Raw genomic sequence first — 16827 nt, 5'->3', positions numbered from 1 at the left:
CCAATACAGTACTGCCATACAGTAACAGTACTGCCATACAGGCCTAATATCACATTTCAAGATATCTTTGTACACAAATTGTTTCATATTTTATCAGGCTGACTTGAAAGATTATACGCAACATTTTGCTGCGTGGCAATACTGTGTTTGGATTCTGAAGGGCATTTATACAAAATAGGTAGTCTAGACACTGTATTAATACCATTATTCTTTTGAATCCCATCTACAGCTACCATCTAAGATATTAATTTCCCTCCACAAGGGGGCGTACATGTAACGTTTCCAAAATGGGATAGTATTGTCCAGGTAACGTGTCCAAAATGGGATAGTATTGTCCATGTAACGTTTCCAAAATGGGATAGTATTGTACATGTAACGTTTCCAAAATGGGATAGTATTGTCCAGGTAACGTGTCCAAAATGGGATAGTATTGTACATGTAACGTTTCCAAAATGGGATAGTATTGTCCATGTAACGTTTCCAAAATAGGATAGTATTGTACATGTAACGTAATGCCCCCTTGTGAGTTAATAGTATTGCATGCTGTAGCAGGCTATATAAAGAGGAAGACCTCCATTGACGATTCAGTTTATTGTAACATCTCGTCAGGACAGGTCACCGTCCTTAGTTAGTTAACTAAGCTAACGTTGTTACTGCACATTGTGGTGGAAATTCTAACCAATCAGGAGAGACTGCCATTTCTTCAAACAATCAACCTTTATTTGTTTATTCTTTATTACTTTATAGCTGTGAATTGGTCGTCTCGTTCTGTAGCAACAGCTAGTTATTCTAGTTTTCCAGTGAGGTGTCAAAACAACAGGAAATCACTCTAGACACAGTTCCTCTGAAGTAGATCAACGGTTCCCTGAATTGGGGTAAGCGCCTTTGGCCTGTCTGTCGAGAGGGTGTGTCTAGAGCTAGTCTGGAGATAAATCAGACCCAGCCTGAACTGTGTGATGAAGTAGAGTTGTAGTTTCCAACAGGCCAATATTAGTAACAACAACTGGGACCTAAAAGACACCAACCATGAAACCCACTAAATCTGCCCAAGAAGAGGCAAACAAAAGAAAAACCCACAACAAACTTAAAGACAGAAAGTGGAGCAACTAAAGGTGTTGACTCTCCACATCTATCAAGACAACTGGAGCACTGGGCCAGACACTCTTAAATAGAACCTGGACCAGCACAGGTGAAACACCTTCCCACTAACGAGATGGACAAGCCAGCACAGGTGTAACACATACTGACTAACGAGGTGACACCAATCAGTGTGTCCTACGTGCTAACGAGCTATACGTGCTAAAGTCCAACCTCAAAACATAAATGGAAAAACCAAAGACTGTAACACCTTCCCCTTAAGACAAAAAATATATCCTATATTTTTGTTGGACAACAGAAAACAATTTCCATTTCACATTATCAACTACAATGCTTCATGAGCCCAAACAAAACTCATCTCCAATACGGAAAAACGTGCAGTCAAAATAAATTGTGATCCATGGCAACGCACTGGCTAAACGCAAAACACAAAACATTTTGACTGCCCCCCTTGAGACAATCAGCAACCAGGTTGTTCTCACCACGGACATGTCTGATTTCAAGAGGAAACTCCTGCAATATCCGTAGTAACTTTCCACCTCACTGCAGAGCTTCTCTCTCTTTACAGGGATCACTCGATAGGCATGTTGTTGGATCAGGGCACAGTCCCCAATGTCATGCTCTAGTACATTTGGGTTGGCACATCTGAGAATGAACCCTGCTATTCTAAAAGAAGGGCAACAATGTCAATATATTTATACCCAAAAATTGTCAGTTGATTGCATAAATAATTATGATTACTAAAAAGTTACATGAATTGTAAACATGAATTACCAAAACCAAATGTACACCCCTTTGATAATATGTATTGTCAATAATTAACTTAATGGTAAGGCATGGTATAATAATTTTTTTTTTTAAAAATAAGGCATGGTATAATAAAAAATAAAATAAAAATTTGTTGTTGATTGCAGTCTTATTTTCAACGTCTTTTCAATTACATTGTGCTAGGTGGGATAGCCTCAATGTCAAAACACAGTTTTAACGTGTCCAAATCAATAACCAATATGCAGAAACCTAAACATAACATGTGCTATTTACACAAAAATCTGCCACAATAATCATATTTCTTGTATTTTTTTAAACAAGCTCCTTATAAACTGCCCAAGCACCAGAAACAGTGTTGTTTTGACAAGTAGCAATAAATCACTGATATCGATTAGGGGGGGTAATCAGGTTGTACGTGATGTTGGAATGCATTTAAATGTAGGGGGTCGCTAAACAAAGCAACGCAACACTTATTTGTCATAACTAATCAATTTCATGCTAAAATCATTTGTGCGACAGGAGGGAGATAAGGTTGCACGTCCTGTTAAAACTAACAGCTCAAAAACCACACGGAATGTGGGAATAATGTGTACTTACTAAATCTCATAAATAGTACTCTTTCAATTCAGAGCCTGGATTTTCCCCCTGAGGCTAATATCCATATCATGTTGAAATCAATAGAACAGGGGACAAACATTTAGGGTTCTACATTATGACATCATTAAAATACTCCTACTACAATGTTTAAACATTCTACATTGTGACATTAATTCATTGATATCATGAAACAACTCCATGTATTTTCTGATGTTTAGTCAGAGATCTTTTATCAGATTACCTCTGGTCACAGCTATACGATTTCTCTCCTGAGTGTGTTCTCTGGTGCACTGTCAGATAGCTAGATCTAGTAAAACTCTTCCCACATTGATCACAGCTATAAGGTTTCTCTCCTGTGTGTGTTCTCTGGTGTAATGTCAGATTGCTAGATTGACTAAAACTCTTCCCACATTGATCACAGCTATAAGGATTATCTCCTGTGTGTGTGTTCTCTGGTGCACTGTCAGATCACTAGATTGACAAAAACTCTTCCCACATTGACCACAGCTATTAGGTTTCTCCCCTGTGTGTATTCTCTGGTGCAATGTCAGAGAGCCAGATGCAGTAAAACTCTTCCCACATTGATCACAGCTATAAGGTTTCTCTCCTGTGTGTATTCTCTGGTGTATAGTCAGATTGCTAGATGTAGTAAAACTCTTCCCACATTGATCACAGCTATAAGGTTTCTCTCCTGTGTGTGTTCTCTGGTGTAATGTCAGATTGCTAGATGTAGTAAAACTCTTCCCACAATGACCACAGCTATAAGGTTTCTCTCCTGTGTGTATTCTCTGGTGTATAGTCAGATTGCTAGATGTAGTAAAACTCTTCCCACATTGATCACAGCTATAAGATCTCTCTCCTGTGTGTGTTCTCTGATGCATTTTAATGCCTGATGAGGTGAATCTCTTCCCACAGTCAGAGCAGCAGTGAGTTCTCTTCCCTGTGGATCTCTGCAGGTGTTTATTGAGGCGTTCTGATCTGGAGAGACTCTTCTCTGCCTCGTCAGCATCATGAGGTTGTTGAGGCTCCCCAGAGGATCCACGATAGTCCCGTATCTCTCCTGTGTGAACAACAAAGTCAGATGATTAAAGGCCCACAACAGTGGAAATCCACTGTAAAAGGTGATGCCAACAGCGTAGCCATGATGTTGTACAACAATTGACGTCTGTAATGAATGTTAAAATTATTTGACAATTGTCTTAAAATGAGCAAGAATAGTCATATTTTAGTAGTAACATCGATGAGTGTAGACTAGAAATAAGTTATTCATGTTGTTGAAACTCTAAGCAGTGTGCCAGATGACTTTTGGTCTCCAATATAGGCCCCTTTCTGTGTTTAATAAAATTGTGGCACGAGGGCGATGCGCACACAATTTGATTGCAGAAACACCTCCCTGCTAATGAGGATGTAGTATATCTGGTAATGAGGAAACCGACAGTAATGGATGTAGTATATCTGCTAATGAGGAAACCACAAGTTATGGATGTAGTATATCTGCCTGGAGCAAAAATGGTGAGCAAAGCTTTTAGTTTTTCACAATGTATTCTGAATGGGGGAAAACTCAGGGGAGTAACCTCTATTTCCAGGTTGATTATGAGTACATTTCACACTACTTTGGATTATAATTGTAAGGCTCGTTTGAATGTCCTGCTTAATATAAATGTTTGCTACAGTATTAAGAATTATGTGTAATTATTGAAGAACCGCGTTAATGACAGTATACATTTGGGTGTTGCTAATAAAGTTAAGATTTCTTTGTATTTCACCTTTATTTAACCAGGTAGGCCAGTCGAGAACAAGTTCTCATTTACAACTGCGACCTGGCCAAGATAAAGCAAAGCAGTGCGACAAAAAAACAACAGAGTTACATACACTTGGGATAAACAAACGTAAGTGTCCCCTTTATTTTTTTGAGCAGTGTATATCCAATAACGTCCCAGACAGAGCATTTCTTCATATAACTCATTGCAGACAAGGACATGACATGCCCAGTGTGCGTGGCCAAGAACTGGCAATATGCCTGACCTGTCACTCCAAAGGCTCTCATTCGGTCCCACATCAGGCTAGATGCTTCATTACACGTTCTACTGCCTGTTGACATCTAGTGGAAGGCGTATGAAGTGCATACAGATCCATAAATATAAGGCATTTGAATAGGCGATGCCTTTCAAAGCGACCCATTTCAGAATTTTCACTTCCTGTTTGGAAGTTTGCCTGCCATGTGAGTTCTGTTTTACCCACAGATATAATTCAAACAGTTTTAGAAACTTCAGAGTGTTTTCTATCCAATAGTAATAATAATCATATTCATATCATATGATCTGGGACAGGGTACGAGGCCGTGTAATTTGGGCACCAATTCATCCAAAAGTGAAACTGTCGCCCCCTATCCCTATTAACTTGGCTTTCGAAGACTTTTGAAAGGCAGAGCAGGATGGATATAGGTCTGTAACAGTTTGGGTCTAGAGTGTAACCCCCTTTGAAGAGGGGGATGACCGCGGAAGCGTTCCAATCTTTAGTAATCGCGGACGATACGAAAGAGAGGTTGAACAGACTAGTAATAGGGGTTGCCACAATGGCGGAGGATAATTTTAGAAAGAGAGGGTCCAGATTGTCTAGCCCAGCTGATTTGTAAAGGCCCAGGTTTTGCAACTCTTTCAGAACATCAGCTATCTGGATTTGGGTGAAGGAGAAGCTAGGGAGGCTTGGGGAAGTAGCTGCGGGGGATGGGGAGCTGTTAGTGCAGTACGCCACAGGATGTTTTTGTGCTGGTCGAGGGCAGTCAGGTCTGGAGTGAGCCAAGGGCTATATCTGTTCTTAGGTCTACATTTTTTTAAAGGGGCATGCTTATTTAAGGTGGTGAGTAAATTACAATTAAAGAACAACTAGGCATCCCCTACTGAAGCGATGAGGTCAATATCCTTCCAGGATATCCGGGCCAGGTCGATAAGAAAAGCCTGCTTGCAGAAGTGTTTTAGGGAGCGTTTGACAGTGATGAGGGGTGGTCGTTTGACCGCGGACCCATAACGGATGCAGGCAATGAGGCAGTGATCACTGAGATCCTGATTGAAAACAGCAGAGGTGTATTTGGAGGGCAAGTTGCTCAGGATATCTATTAGGGTGCCCATGTTTACGGATTTAAGGTTGTACCTGGTGGGTTCCTTGATAATTTGTGTGAGATTGAGGGCATCTAGCTTGGATTGTAGGACGGCCGGGGTGTTAAGCATATCCCAGTTTAGGTCACCTCTGCAGTAGATTGCAACTCTCTTTTTGACAGTTCTATCTTGATGGAAAATGTTGTAGATGGGGATGGAAATATCAGACTTTTTGGTGGCCTTCCAAAGCCAGGTTTCAGACACGGCAAGGACATCAAGGTTGTTGGAGTGTGCTAAAGCAGTGAGTAAAACAAACTTAGGGAGGAGGCTTCTGCTGTTAACATGCATGAAACCAAGGCTTTTATGGTTACAGAAGTCAACAAATGAGAGCGCCTGGGGACACACAGGGCCTGGTTTAACCTCTACGTCACCCGAGGAACAGAGGAGTAGGATGAGGGTACGGCTAAAGGCTGTCAGAACTGGTCGTCTAGTGCGTTGGGAACAGAGAATAAAAGGTGCAGATTTCTGGGCGTGGTAGGATATATTCAAGGCATAATGTACAGACAGGGGTATGGTAGTGTGCGGGTACAGTGGAGATAAACGTAGGCATTGAATGACGATAAGAGAGGTTGGATCTCTGGAGGCACCAGTTATGCTAGGTGAGGTCACCGCATGTGTGGGAGGTGGGACAAAAGAGTTCCCTGGGGCATGTTGAGTGGGACTAGGGGCTCCGCAGTAAAACAAAACAATAATACCTACCCTAAACAACAGTATACAAGGCATATTGACATTAGAGAGAAATAAAGCGAGGCATAAAGCAATTACAGGTGTTGATTGGGAGAGCTAGCTAAGACAACAACGGGTAAGACAATAACAACAGGTAAAATGGCGATGAACGGGCAGAGAGGGTCAGTTAAAACCTTTTATGGCTGCAATCCCGCTACCGGGATGATATGACAACAGCCAATGATAGTGCAGGGCGCCAAATTCAAACAACAGAAATCTCATAATTAAAATTCCTCAGACATTCATGTGTCTTATATCATTTTAAAGGTAATCTTGTTGTTAATCCTACCAAAAGTGTCCGATTTTAAAAATATGCTTTTCAGCGAAAGCACTACAAACGATTGTTAGGTCACCACAAAACCACAATAAGCACAGCCATTTTTCCAGCGAAAGATAGCTTTCACAAAAAGCAGAAAGAGATAAAATGAATCACTAACCTTTGATTATCTTCATCAGATGACACTCATAGGACTTCATGTTACACAATACATGCATGTTTTGTTTGATAAAGTTCATATAAAAAAAATCTGAGTTTACATTGGCACGTTAGATTCACTAGTTGCAAAAACATCAAGTGATTTTGCATAGCCACATCGTTTCAACAGAAATAGTTATACCTCTCCTTAATGCAACTGCTGTGTCAGATTTCAAAAAAACTTTACGGAAAAATAAACCATGCAATAATAGCTCAGAACAATAGCCAAATTACGGAGCTCAGAACAATAGCCAAATTACGGAGCTCAGAACAATAGCCAAATTACGGAGCTCAGAACAATAGCCAAATTAGCCGCCATGTTGGACTCAACAGAAACCAGAAAATACATGATAAATGTTTCCTTACCTTTGATGAATTCATCAGAATGCAGTCCTAGGAATCCCAGGTCCACAATAAATGCTTGATTTGTTCTCAAATGTCTGTTATTTATGTTCAATTAGCTACTTTGGAATTGTTTACCAAACGCCCTAACCAAAGTCACAAAGCACGTCCCTATAACGTGACGAAATGTCCAAAAGTTCCGTTAGCCAGTAGAAATATGTCAAGCGATGTACTGAATCAATCGTTAGAATGTTGTTAACATACATCTGAATAACGTTCCAACCGGAGAATTACATTGACTTCAATTGACCGATGGAACGGAGCTCCCTCTCACGTGAACGCGCCTCTTCAATGCGTGGTCACCTCATGGCGGTGATGACTAATTCCTGTCTCCTTCGGCCCCCCTTCACATTAGAGTCATCAGACAAAGTTATGTTGACTGTTGACATCTAGTGGAAGCCATAGGACGGGCAAACTAATCAATATCTCGCTGTAATTTCAATGAGAGCTTGGTTGAAAATCTGGCACCCCCAGAAAAAAATCCAAACAGGAAGTGGAACTTCTCAGGTTTTTGCCTGCCATATGAGTTCTGTTTTACTCACGGACATAATTCAAACAGTTTTAGAACCTTCAGAGTGTTTTCTATCTAATACTAATAATAATATGCATATATTAGCAACTATGACATAGGTAGCAGGATGTTTACTCTGGGCACCACTGTGCACCTTTCATCCAAGCTACTCAATACTGCCCCTGCAGCCATAAGAAGTTAACTACACACAGGGCCTGAGTTCGAGGCTGGGGCCGACAGATAAACAAAATAGAGTACCGTGATTAATGAACAGTCCAGCAGGCATCAGCTATGTAGTAAAGTGATCATAGGGTCCAGTGAACAGCAATATATGAACCAGGGAAGCCTTTAGCTAGTCGTCACTATGCTAGCCGGGAGCCGGCCCTGGCTCGAGGCTAACTGGTGCTAGCTTCGGGACAAGGGCGTCAGCCACTATAGCCAATCCGGTGCAAAGGTGCAGAGCTTACGGCAGGAATCCGGTGATGTAGTGGCTTCTAGTCGTCTTAGTGAAGAGTCTTGGAGGCATCAGCTGTGTAGCCGAGTGATCATAGGGTCCACTGAGCAGGCCAGGAGATGGGCCTGGCTCAAGGCTAGCTTCGGGGCTGGGCCACTCGGTAGCAGCTAGCCAGCTGCGATTATCTGGTGTAATGGTCCAGAGCTTACGGCAGGAATACGGTGATGTAATGGAGAAAAACAGTCCGATATGCTCAGGGTTGATATCGAGCTGTACAGACTTAGCCTGGATAGTACCTGTCAAAGTGGCTGGTGTCTGAGCTAAAAAGGTAAAGGCCGCTAGCAGTGACTAACAATGACTAAATAGCTAGTAGCTAATTAGCTGGTTAGCTTCTGATGGCTAGCTTCTGATGGAGGTTCTAGCTATAAGGTCTATAAAAAAAAACAGATCCGTATCACATTGGGTGAGGCGGGTTGCCGGGAGGTGTATATAATAAAAAAAAATGGAAAAAGATATTGCAATATATTTCAATATATACAAAAAAAGGTAACATTTTCAACAAACGTCTTACTGCTACGCCATCTGATTACAAGATGACTCAGTTAAAAACCATTGGATTTAGCAAAACTCTGAAATTATTTATTGTTTCTGTGCCCACAAACTGTTTTCCCAGCGTAACATAAGGAGCCACTAAATGATACGTAGTTCGAGTGCATTTCAGAATACAAAAAAATTGTCCGACAGCCAGATCCTGTATTTAAGTTGAAGTTCATCATATAACAAGCGTAACGTTATGACTATAACTACTGTTCCCTGAAGGAGGGAAACTAGTTAAAACATACTATTAAATCCACGCCTCGCTGGAAGCTCCGCCTTCCACTGTTGATGAGTGTGAGGCTCGGATTTATTCCTTAAATTTAACACCACTCTTCACCGACCCAGGAAGGGGTGTGGCCAAACAGGTGTTGCCCCTCGTTTCCCTTCTTCAGGGAAAACTAGGTATAGTGTTAGGTTCTAATTTTTCAGAATAAATAACTCACGGACACTAGAGAAGTTTAACCAAGTTTAATTCTTCCCAAAGGGTCGTTACAGCTGTAGTTCAGACAAAAACATGTTCTCACCATCACAAGTATATAGACCCCACTTTGGAAACTTCTCCTTCTCTCCAATCCTTACATCTCCTGGTATACCCCACTTTTTTAACTACTGTTCCCTGAAGGAGGGAACAGGGGGCTCCCTCCGGTCGGGTTGTGTTGACGACCGGCTCCCTCCGGTCGGGTTGTGTTGACGACCGGCTCCCTCCGGTCGGGTTGTGTTGACGACCGGCTCCCTCCGGTCGGGTTGTGTTGACGACCGGCTCCCTCCGGTCGGGTTGTGTTGACGACCGGCTCCCTCCGGTCGGGTTGTGTTGACGAGCGGCTCCCTCCGGTCGGGTTGTGTTGACGAGCGGCTCCCTCCGGTCGGGTTGTGTTGACGAGCGGCTCCCTCCGGTCGGGTTGTGTTGACGAGTGGCTCCCTCTGGTCGGGTTGTGTTGACGACCGGCTCCCTCTGGTCAGGTTAAGTTGACGACCGGCTCCCTCTGGTAGTGTTATGTTGAGGACCGGCTCCCTCTGGTCGGGTTGTGTTGACGAGCGGCTCCCTCTGATCGGGTTATGTTGAGGACCGGCTCCCTCTGGTCGGGTTGTGTTGACAAGCGGCTCCCTCTAGTTATGACTTCGAGTCATTTGTGTCTCTTAATTATTTAATCAAACAGAATGCTTAAAGCATCAGACAAATTCAGTACGTATATTTGATTTTATAAAAACACATGGGGCGATTGGTAGAAAGAACAGATGACTCTTGGTTGACCAAGATGTATTTTAGTTGGGGACAGCACTAGAACATGATTTTGGGGCTCCCGAGTGGCGCAGCGGACACTGCATCTCAGTGCTTGAGGCGCCACTACAGACACCCTGGGTCAAATCCAGACTGTATCACAACCGGCCGTGATTGGGAGTCCCATAGGGCGGCACACAATTGGCCCAGCATCGTCCGGGGTAGGCAGTCATTGTAAATAAGAATTTGTTCTTACCTGACTTGCCTAGTTAAATAAAGGTTACATTTAAATAAATAAAAAAAAGTGTTTTATGATAAACCATTTTTTACAAATCCGTCAAGGCACCAACTTTGAGAAGGGTTTAAAACAAAGGTTTCAAACCAATTCATGAATGTAATTGCATCTAGGTATGTCTTGCCTTTAATGTAAAGGCATGAAAAAAAAATGGCTGAATATTATACAATGACTTATCAACAGCTCTAATAATAAGCCTCCACAGGAAATCTTCACTGGCAATTCTAGAATATACTATATATCCTAGAAACCTTGTTAAACTATGGTGGTTACATTTCTCCAGCCCCCATCCCTCAGCTGTTTACCAAACCAAGTCTCTTGGCAGCCATGTTGTTGCTGTTTAAATACTAGGTTGTCCCTTTAAAAAGCCACACATCAATCAACCAATCTGCAGTTGAAACAATAACAAAGCAGTCATTCCACCACTGTTTTGGTAATAAGATGATGATGGGGCTGGAGACATTTAACTACTCTCAAATTCATAGACAGACCTATGGATGCAAGGACTGACCATCCATGATATCAACATGATAGTTTTAACCATGTTGAGGCTGTTGATTTACATTGTTTCTAAACATTGGAGTAAAACAAGATTATTTTGGGTTCTGATGGGGTACAACAATTTAACTAAGCTCATGAGGCATGTGTTATATTCTCCAAGAATCAATGGCTATAAATAAATCATTTAAAAGTCAAAATATGGATGTAGCAATTGCAGATTTCCCCTTTAACACCAAACATCAGTTCAACAACTGCAGAGTTTGTACCTCTGTATTTAAGACAGTACTTACCAGTGGTAATCACGGCCCGGTTTCTCAAAACCATCTTATGGCTAAGTTCATCTTTAGAACCACTGGATGCCTTAAATTGCGTTTGGGAAATCGGGCCCAGATATCCAGTTTCCTCCTCCTCTTCTTCTGATGAGACCGCAATCTCCCCATCCTCTTTCACTTCAAAAACTGAATCCTCCTCATCTTTTACTGTAACACCCTCCTCCTCTTTCACTCTGAACGCCTCTTCTTTCACTGTAACGTCTTCCTCTTCTTTCACTGAAACGTCTTTCTCTTCTTCTTTCCCTGTAACAGCCTCACTCTCTACTTGTTTTTGTTTTGTAACATCCTTCTCTTCCTCCTCCTCTTTGATGAGAGCTTCTTTCTCCGTCCAGCAGACCGTCTCTTCTTCAGCAGGAAGAGAGTAATTTAGTGAACTCATGGTCGGAGATGTTAGCTAGCTAGGCTAATGCTAACTTAACCAGCCCGCCAGCTGAATAATAACAACAACACCGTAAACATGAAATGAAATAGGATAACTAACTAACTAGACGACAGACAAGGGTTTAAAATACAGTGGCTAATATACATTAAATCGTCTAAAGAGCTTTATGGGTTCGTCTATTTTGGCTAGCAAGCTACCGAGGTGGCTGAATAACTGTTGCTGCTGCTGAAAGAAGCGTTCCGTCCACTACATTATACGTCACACTAACAGCATTGCGTTCCGTCCACTAGAATATACGTCACACTAACAGCATTGCGTTCCGTCCACTAGATTATACGTCACACTAACAGCATTGCCTTAAAATCGCACACCGCCATCTGCTGACTGGAGTGGGTAACGCTCAGTCTGAACCTCTGACTGCGATGGAGATATGCGACTTTAAGACAATGACGCTAGTGTGACGTAAAATATATATTATAATGTTCAGACAAAAAGTTAGTGTAGGAAGCATGAGTTTTTACATTTGTGGCCTGCTGGAGGTCATTTTGCAGGGCTCTGGCAGTGCACCTCCTTGCACAAAGGCGGAGGTACCGGTCCTGCTGCTGGGTTGTTGGCCTCCTCCACGTCTTCTGATGTACTGGCCTGTCTCCTGGTAGGGCCTCCATGCTCTGGACACTACGCTGACAGACACAGCAAACCTTTTTGCCACAGTTCGCATTGATGTGCCATCCTGGATGAACTGCACTACCTGAGCCACTTGTGTGGGTTGTAGACTCCGTCTCATGCTACCACTAGAGTGAGAGCACCGCCAGCATTCAAAAGTGACCAAAACATCAACCAGGAAGCATAGGAACTGAGAAGTGGTCTGTGGTCACCACCTGCAGAATCACTCCTGTTTTGGGGGGTGTCTTGCTAATTGCCTATAATTTCCACCTTTTGTTTATTCCATTTGCACAACAGCATGTGAAATTTATTGTCAATCAGTGTTGCTTCCTAAGTGGACAGTTTGATTTCACAGAAGTGTGATTGACTTGGAGTTACATTGTGTTGTTTAAGTGTTCCCTTTATTTTTTTGAGCAGTGTATATTATTTTTTACATTGTTTGTAAACTGAAATGCGACACTAATTAATGCCAAAATAACATGCAAAAATTCTGGGGCTCTGCCCTGAATGATGGGTCTCCACTGACACACCCCCATCTCCAGCATCACTCTCCTCCATTTTATTTCTCTCCGTCGACCTTTACATTTTTAGATAATAAAGAATTTGACCTTTCCATTGAGTTAACAGTGGAGGATTGGTTGATTTCCAGGTTTTAAGAATAGTATTGAAGACGATTGATGAGAAAAGTATCGTCCAACCATCAGGTATCTCACTGCATCCTCATATGCCATGTCTTGAAATATACAGACAGACGGATTAAAAGTAATTTTACATTGTATAACTGTACTTCTGACAGCCAACGTTCTAACTCCTCCCATAACTTTATGACATCATAACATTCCCAGAAGGATTATTGAGTCATTGTTAGTTTTACACTGAAGACATGACTCTGCCGTTGTGCTGTAGAATTTGTGAATTTTGTCTCGTGTATAATAAGGGTCTATCATTTGTCCCAACATCACAGGCCACAGACTTTGATGCAGTTAAAGACTTCCAAAAGTGTTTCCACAATTTAAGATCAACTGAGTTTTTTTAAATGGGGTTTCTCCCTGTGCACCTGCCAATGTGAATCCTTTGAACGAGACAAGTTACCAGACAGGACATATTGCTAATGTTCTTCCCATTAATAACCTGAATGACAATTAACTTGTGGGCGGTTGTGGTGATGACATCCTATTCGATGACGTCGTCCATCGGGATTCCCCAAAAAAGAAGACGCTCTGGATTGATCACTGGAGTCAGATGTGAAGGAGGAGGTTGATCATCAGGAGTCAGATGTGAAGGAGGAGGTTGATCATCAGGAGTCAGATGTGAAGGAGGAGGTTGATCGTCAGGAGTCAGATGTGAAGGAGGAGGTTGATCGTCAGGAATCAGATGTGAAGGAGGAGGTTGATCATCAGGAGTCAGATGTGAAGGAGGAGGTTGATCACTGGAGTCAGATGTGAAGGAGGAGGTTGATCATCAGGAGTCAGATGTGAAGGAGGAGGTTGATATCAGGAGTCAGATGTGAAGGAGGAGGTTGATCATCAGGAGTCAGATGTGAAGGAGGAGGTTGATCATCAGGAGTCAGATGTGAAGGAGGAGGTTGATCATCAGTGAACCTCTAGGATGGTGGCTGGGCTGGCGTTTCCACTTCCAGCTTGGTCATATATTTTGATACATTGAATGTTGATACTGTGAATCTATGTTATATATTTGTACCTTCTGTTTCATGAAGTGATGTCACTAAGTACTGCCCCTATTTATACAATGCATTCGGAAAGCATTCAGACCCCTTCACTTTTTCCACATTTTGTTACGTTACAGCCTTATTCTAAAATTGATTCAATCATTTTTTCCCCTCATCAATCTACACAATACCCAATAATGACATCACAATACCCCATAATGACAAAGCAAAAACAGGTAAATAAATGAAAAAATTTGATTTTCTTTAAAAAACAAGGACATTTCTAAGTGACCCCAAACTTTTGAATGGTAGTGTACATCTACATGATGTATTGTTACACCATGTAGGAGCAGTATAGACCTAGTCTGTTCATTATATACATCTACGTTATGTATTGTTGCAATGATGTTGGAGCAGTATTGACCTAGTCTGTTCATTATATACATCTACATGATGTATTGTTACACCATGTAGGAGCAGTATAGACCTAGTCTGTTCATTATATACATCTACATGATGTATTGTTACACCATGTAGGAACAGTATGGACCTACAGTAGCTTGCTAATTATTTAGATTTAGTTTGACTTAATGAAACTGCCTTAAATGTGCTGTAGTAAACATTTTTTATTCGCACTAATCAATCAACACATTCCTGTCTTTGTATGTCTCAATCTAATGGTATTATTTAATTAAATCCATTTACAATAATCTTTGTCTGAAAATAAATATGATCCTCAACTGCGTTTCCCCTCCAGTCAGCAGACGGCGATGTGCGTCTTTCAGGCGACGCTGCCAGCGTGACGTATAATCTAGTGGACGGTTCTTCATTAACAGCTCGTCAAACACCTCGGTAGCTTGCTAGCCAACATAGCCGAAAGATTCAAGCTATTTATACGCTTTAGGTGTATATTACCTGCTGTGTTTTAGACACACTTCTGTCGTATCAACTTGTTAACCTATTTAATTGAATATTACTTTATTTTGTATTAGACAGCTATAGTAGCTGGCTGGTTAAGTTAGTACTAGCCTAGTCGCTAATGATAGCTAGCTAGCTAGCTAACATCCCCGAACATGAGGTCAGTAAGCTTCTCCCCTCCTGCTAAAGAAGAGGTGATCTGCTGGACGGAGAAAGAGGGTCTGGGTATGAACATTGTTGTGAAAGAGGAGGAAGAGGAGGCTGTTTTTGGAGTGAAAGAGGAGGCGGGGGAGATGACTGTCACATTGAAAGAGGAGAAGGAGGAAGAAGAGGAGGTTGGAGATCTGTTTAACCCCAGTAAGTACCGTCTCTGCAGTCGTTGAACCAATATGCAGTAAAGGGGTTCTACACTTTAATGTTGTTCTGTAGGAATGGCTGAAGCTACACTGTAACGTGTAGAACATCAAGAGTGGACCATCAACAAAACGTTAACAATTGATCAAATGCATCTAATGACAATGCCTGAAATACTGTAGTCCTCAATATCTCCTATTAGATTAGCCCAATATGTAGTCTTAAAGGGGCAATCAGTAGTTGTTACATCCATTTTGGGACTTATACATTAATGATATGTACCCATTGTTTCTTGAAGAAATCACTTATAAATGCCTCATGAGCTTAGTTCAACTGTCGTACCCCATCAGAACCCAAAATATAAGCATTTTTTTACTCCAATGTTTATCAGTAAATATTAACAAACACTGCATATCCTCAAAACATGGTTATAACTAGAATGTTGATATCATGAATGGTTGCATTTCTCCAGCACCATCCCTCAGCTTTTTACTGAAACGGGCAGGGAGTACGCTTTGTTATTGTTTCTACTGCTGATGGCTGCCCCCGTTACTCCTCAAGGTCCAAGGGCTGTATGTTATTTTCAGAGGTAGACTGGCTCTGGCAGCTAAAATAGTAAAATATTCCATCTAAATGTGAATCGATTCTCAACGGGCAGGGAGTACGCTTTGTTATTGTTTCTACTGCTGATTCTCTGCCCCCGTTACTCCTCAAAATAATTTCACATAATACTTTCATATCACATAACAATTATTTCACACAATACTTTCATATCACATCAAAATAATTTAAAATACTTTAACATCAAAATAATTTCACACAATACTTTCATATCATATCTAAATAGGTAACCAGTCTGTATAGATAGATAGCTAAGTGAATTAAATATCATCAGCTGTCTAACGTCATATTATCTAGCTATCTTGATGTATTTATCACTGTAAAAAAACAAACTCCAAATGCATTTGTAGTTAGCTAGCTAACAGCCATGGAGGAGGGTGAAAGGATAGCAGCCCCAACTGTCAGTGAGAGAGGAGGCTATTCTGGATAGGCCAGGTACTTTTGTCGTGTAGGGCACTGCAAGGTTGGGTGACCAGGGTCATCTGGGATTGCCTCCTGGAGGAATTCAGGTGTGTGAAAGCTACCTGTGTCCTGCGTAACTTCATGAGGATGGACACGAGGACCAGGAGGGGATCTGCAGCTCGCCGCCGTGTCCCAGAGGAGGAGTCTGCTGCTCTGCAGGATGTTTCAAGGATGGGGTCCAACAACGCGGCAAGAGAGGCAATCCGTGTGCAAGAGATCTTCACCTCCTACTTCTTCAAAGAGGGTGCTGTTCCCTGGCAACACCATAGACTACACTATGCACAACCAAAGGCTCTTTTAAGAGGGTGCTGTTCCCTGGCAACACCATAGACTACACTATGCACAACCAAAGGCTCTTTTAAGAGCCATTCACATTGCAATAAGAGTATTCTTCCATTTACTTAGCTATGTCAACTGCAGTTATTCAATTCCTAGTGTCTCTCCCTTTGATTTCTACTTCTCAGATGAGGATGCTGTTTAGGTAAGGGTGTGATGTCTGTACAAAAACAAAACAGGCTATTTTAAATCATCCATATTGAAAAATGTAGAACAATTAGACACCCTATAACCCCCACCTACACACTCATGTATCAATCTGATTGATGGATTGTGTTGTGCAGTAAGCAGG

General features: G+C 41.7%; 1 protein-coding gene across 1 annotated transcript; it reads right to left on the bottom strand.

The window, feature by feature from the left end:
* Positions 1 to 2755: 2755 nt before the first annotated feature.
* Positions 2756 to 11761, bottom strand: LOC129842692 (zinc finger protein 239-like). Its single transcript, XM_055911319.1, has 2 exons — positions 11089 to 11761; positions 2756 to 3523 (listed from the first exon to the last, which is right to left on the bottom strand). Exons 1-2 carry the CDS (start codon positions 11507 to 11509, stop codon positions 2841 to 2843), a joined length of 1104 nt encoding a protein of 367 aa, XP_055767294.1. The 5' UTR covers positions 11510 to 11761; the 3' UTR covers positions 2756 to 2840.
* Between the last annotated feature and the right edge of the window lie 5066 nt (positions 11762 to 16827).

The sequence above is a fragment of the Salvelinus fontinalis genome, unplaced genomic scaffold, assembly GCF_029448725.1.
Source record: "Salvelinus fontinalis isolate EN_2023a unplaced genomic scaffold, ASM2944872v1 scaffold_0061, whole genome shotgun sequence".
In the NCBI taxonomy this organism is placed as follows: domain Eukaryota; kingdom Metazoa; phylum Chordata; class Actinopteri; order Salmoniformes; family Salmonidae; genus Salvelinus; species Salvelinus fontinalis.
This window is presented reverse-complemented; position numbering and strand designations above follow the sequence as displayed.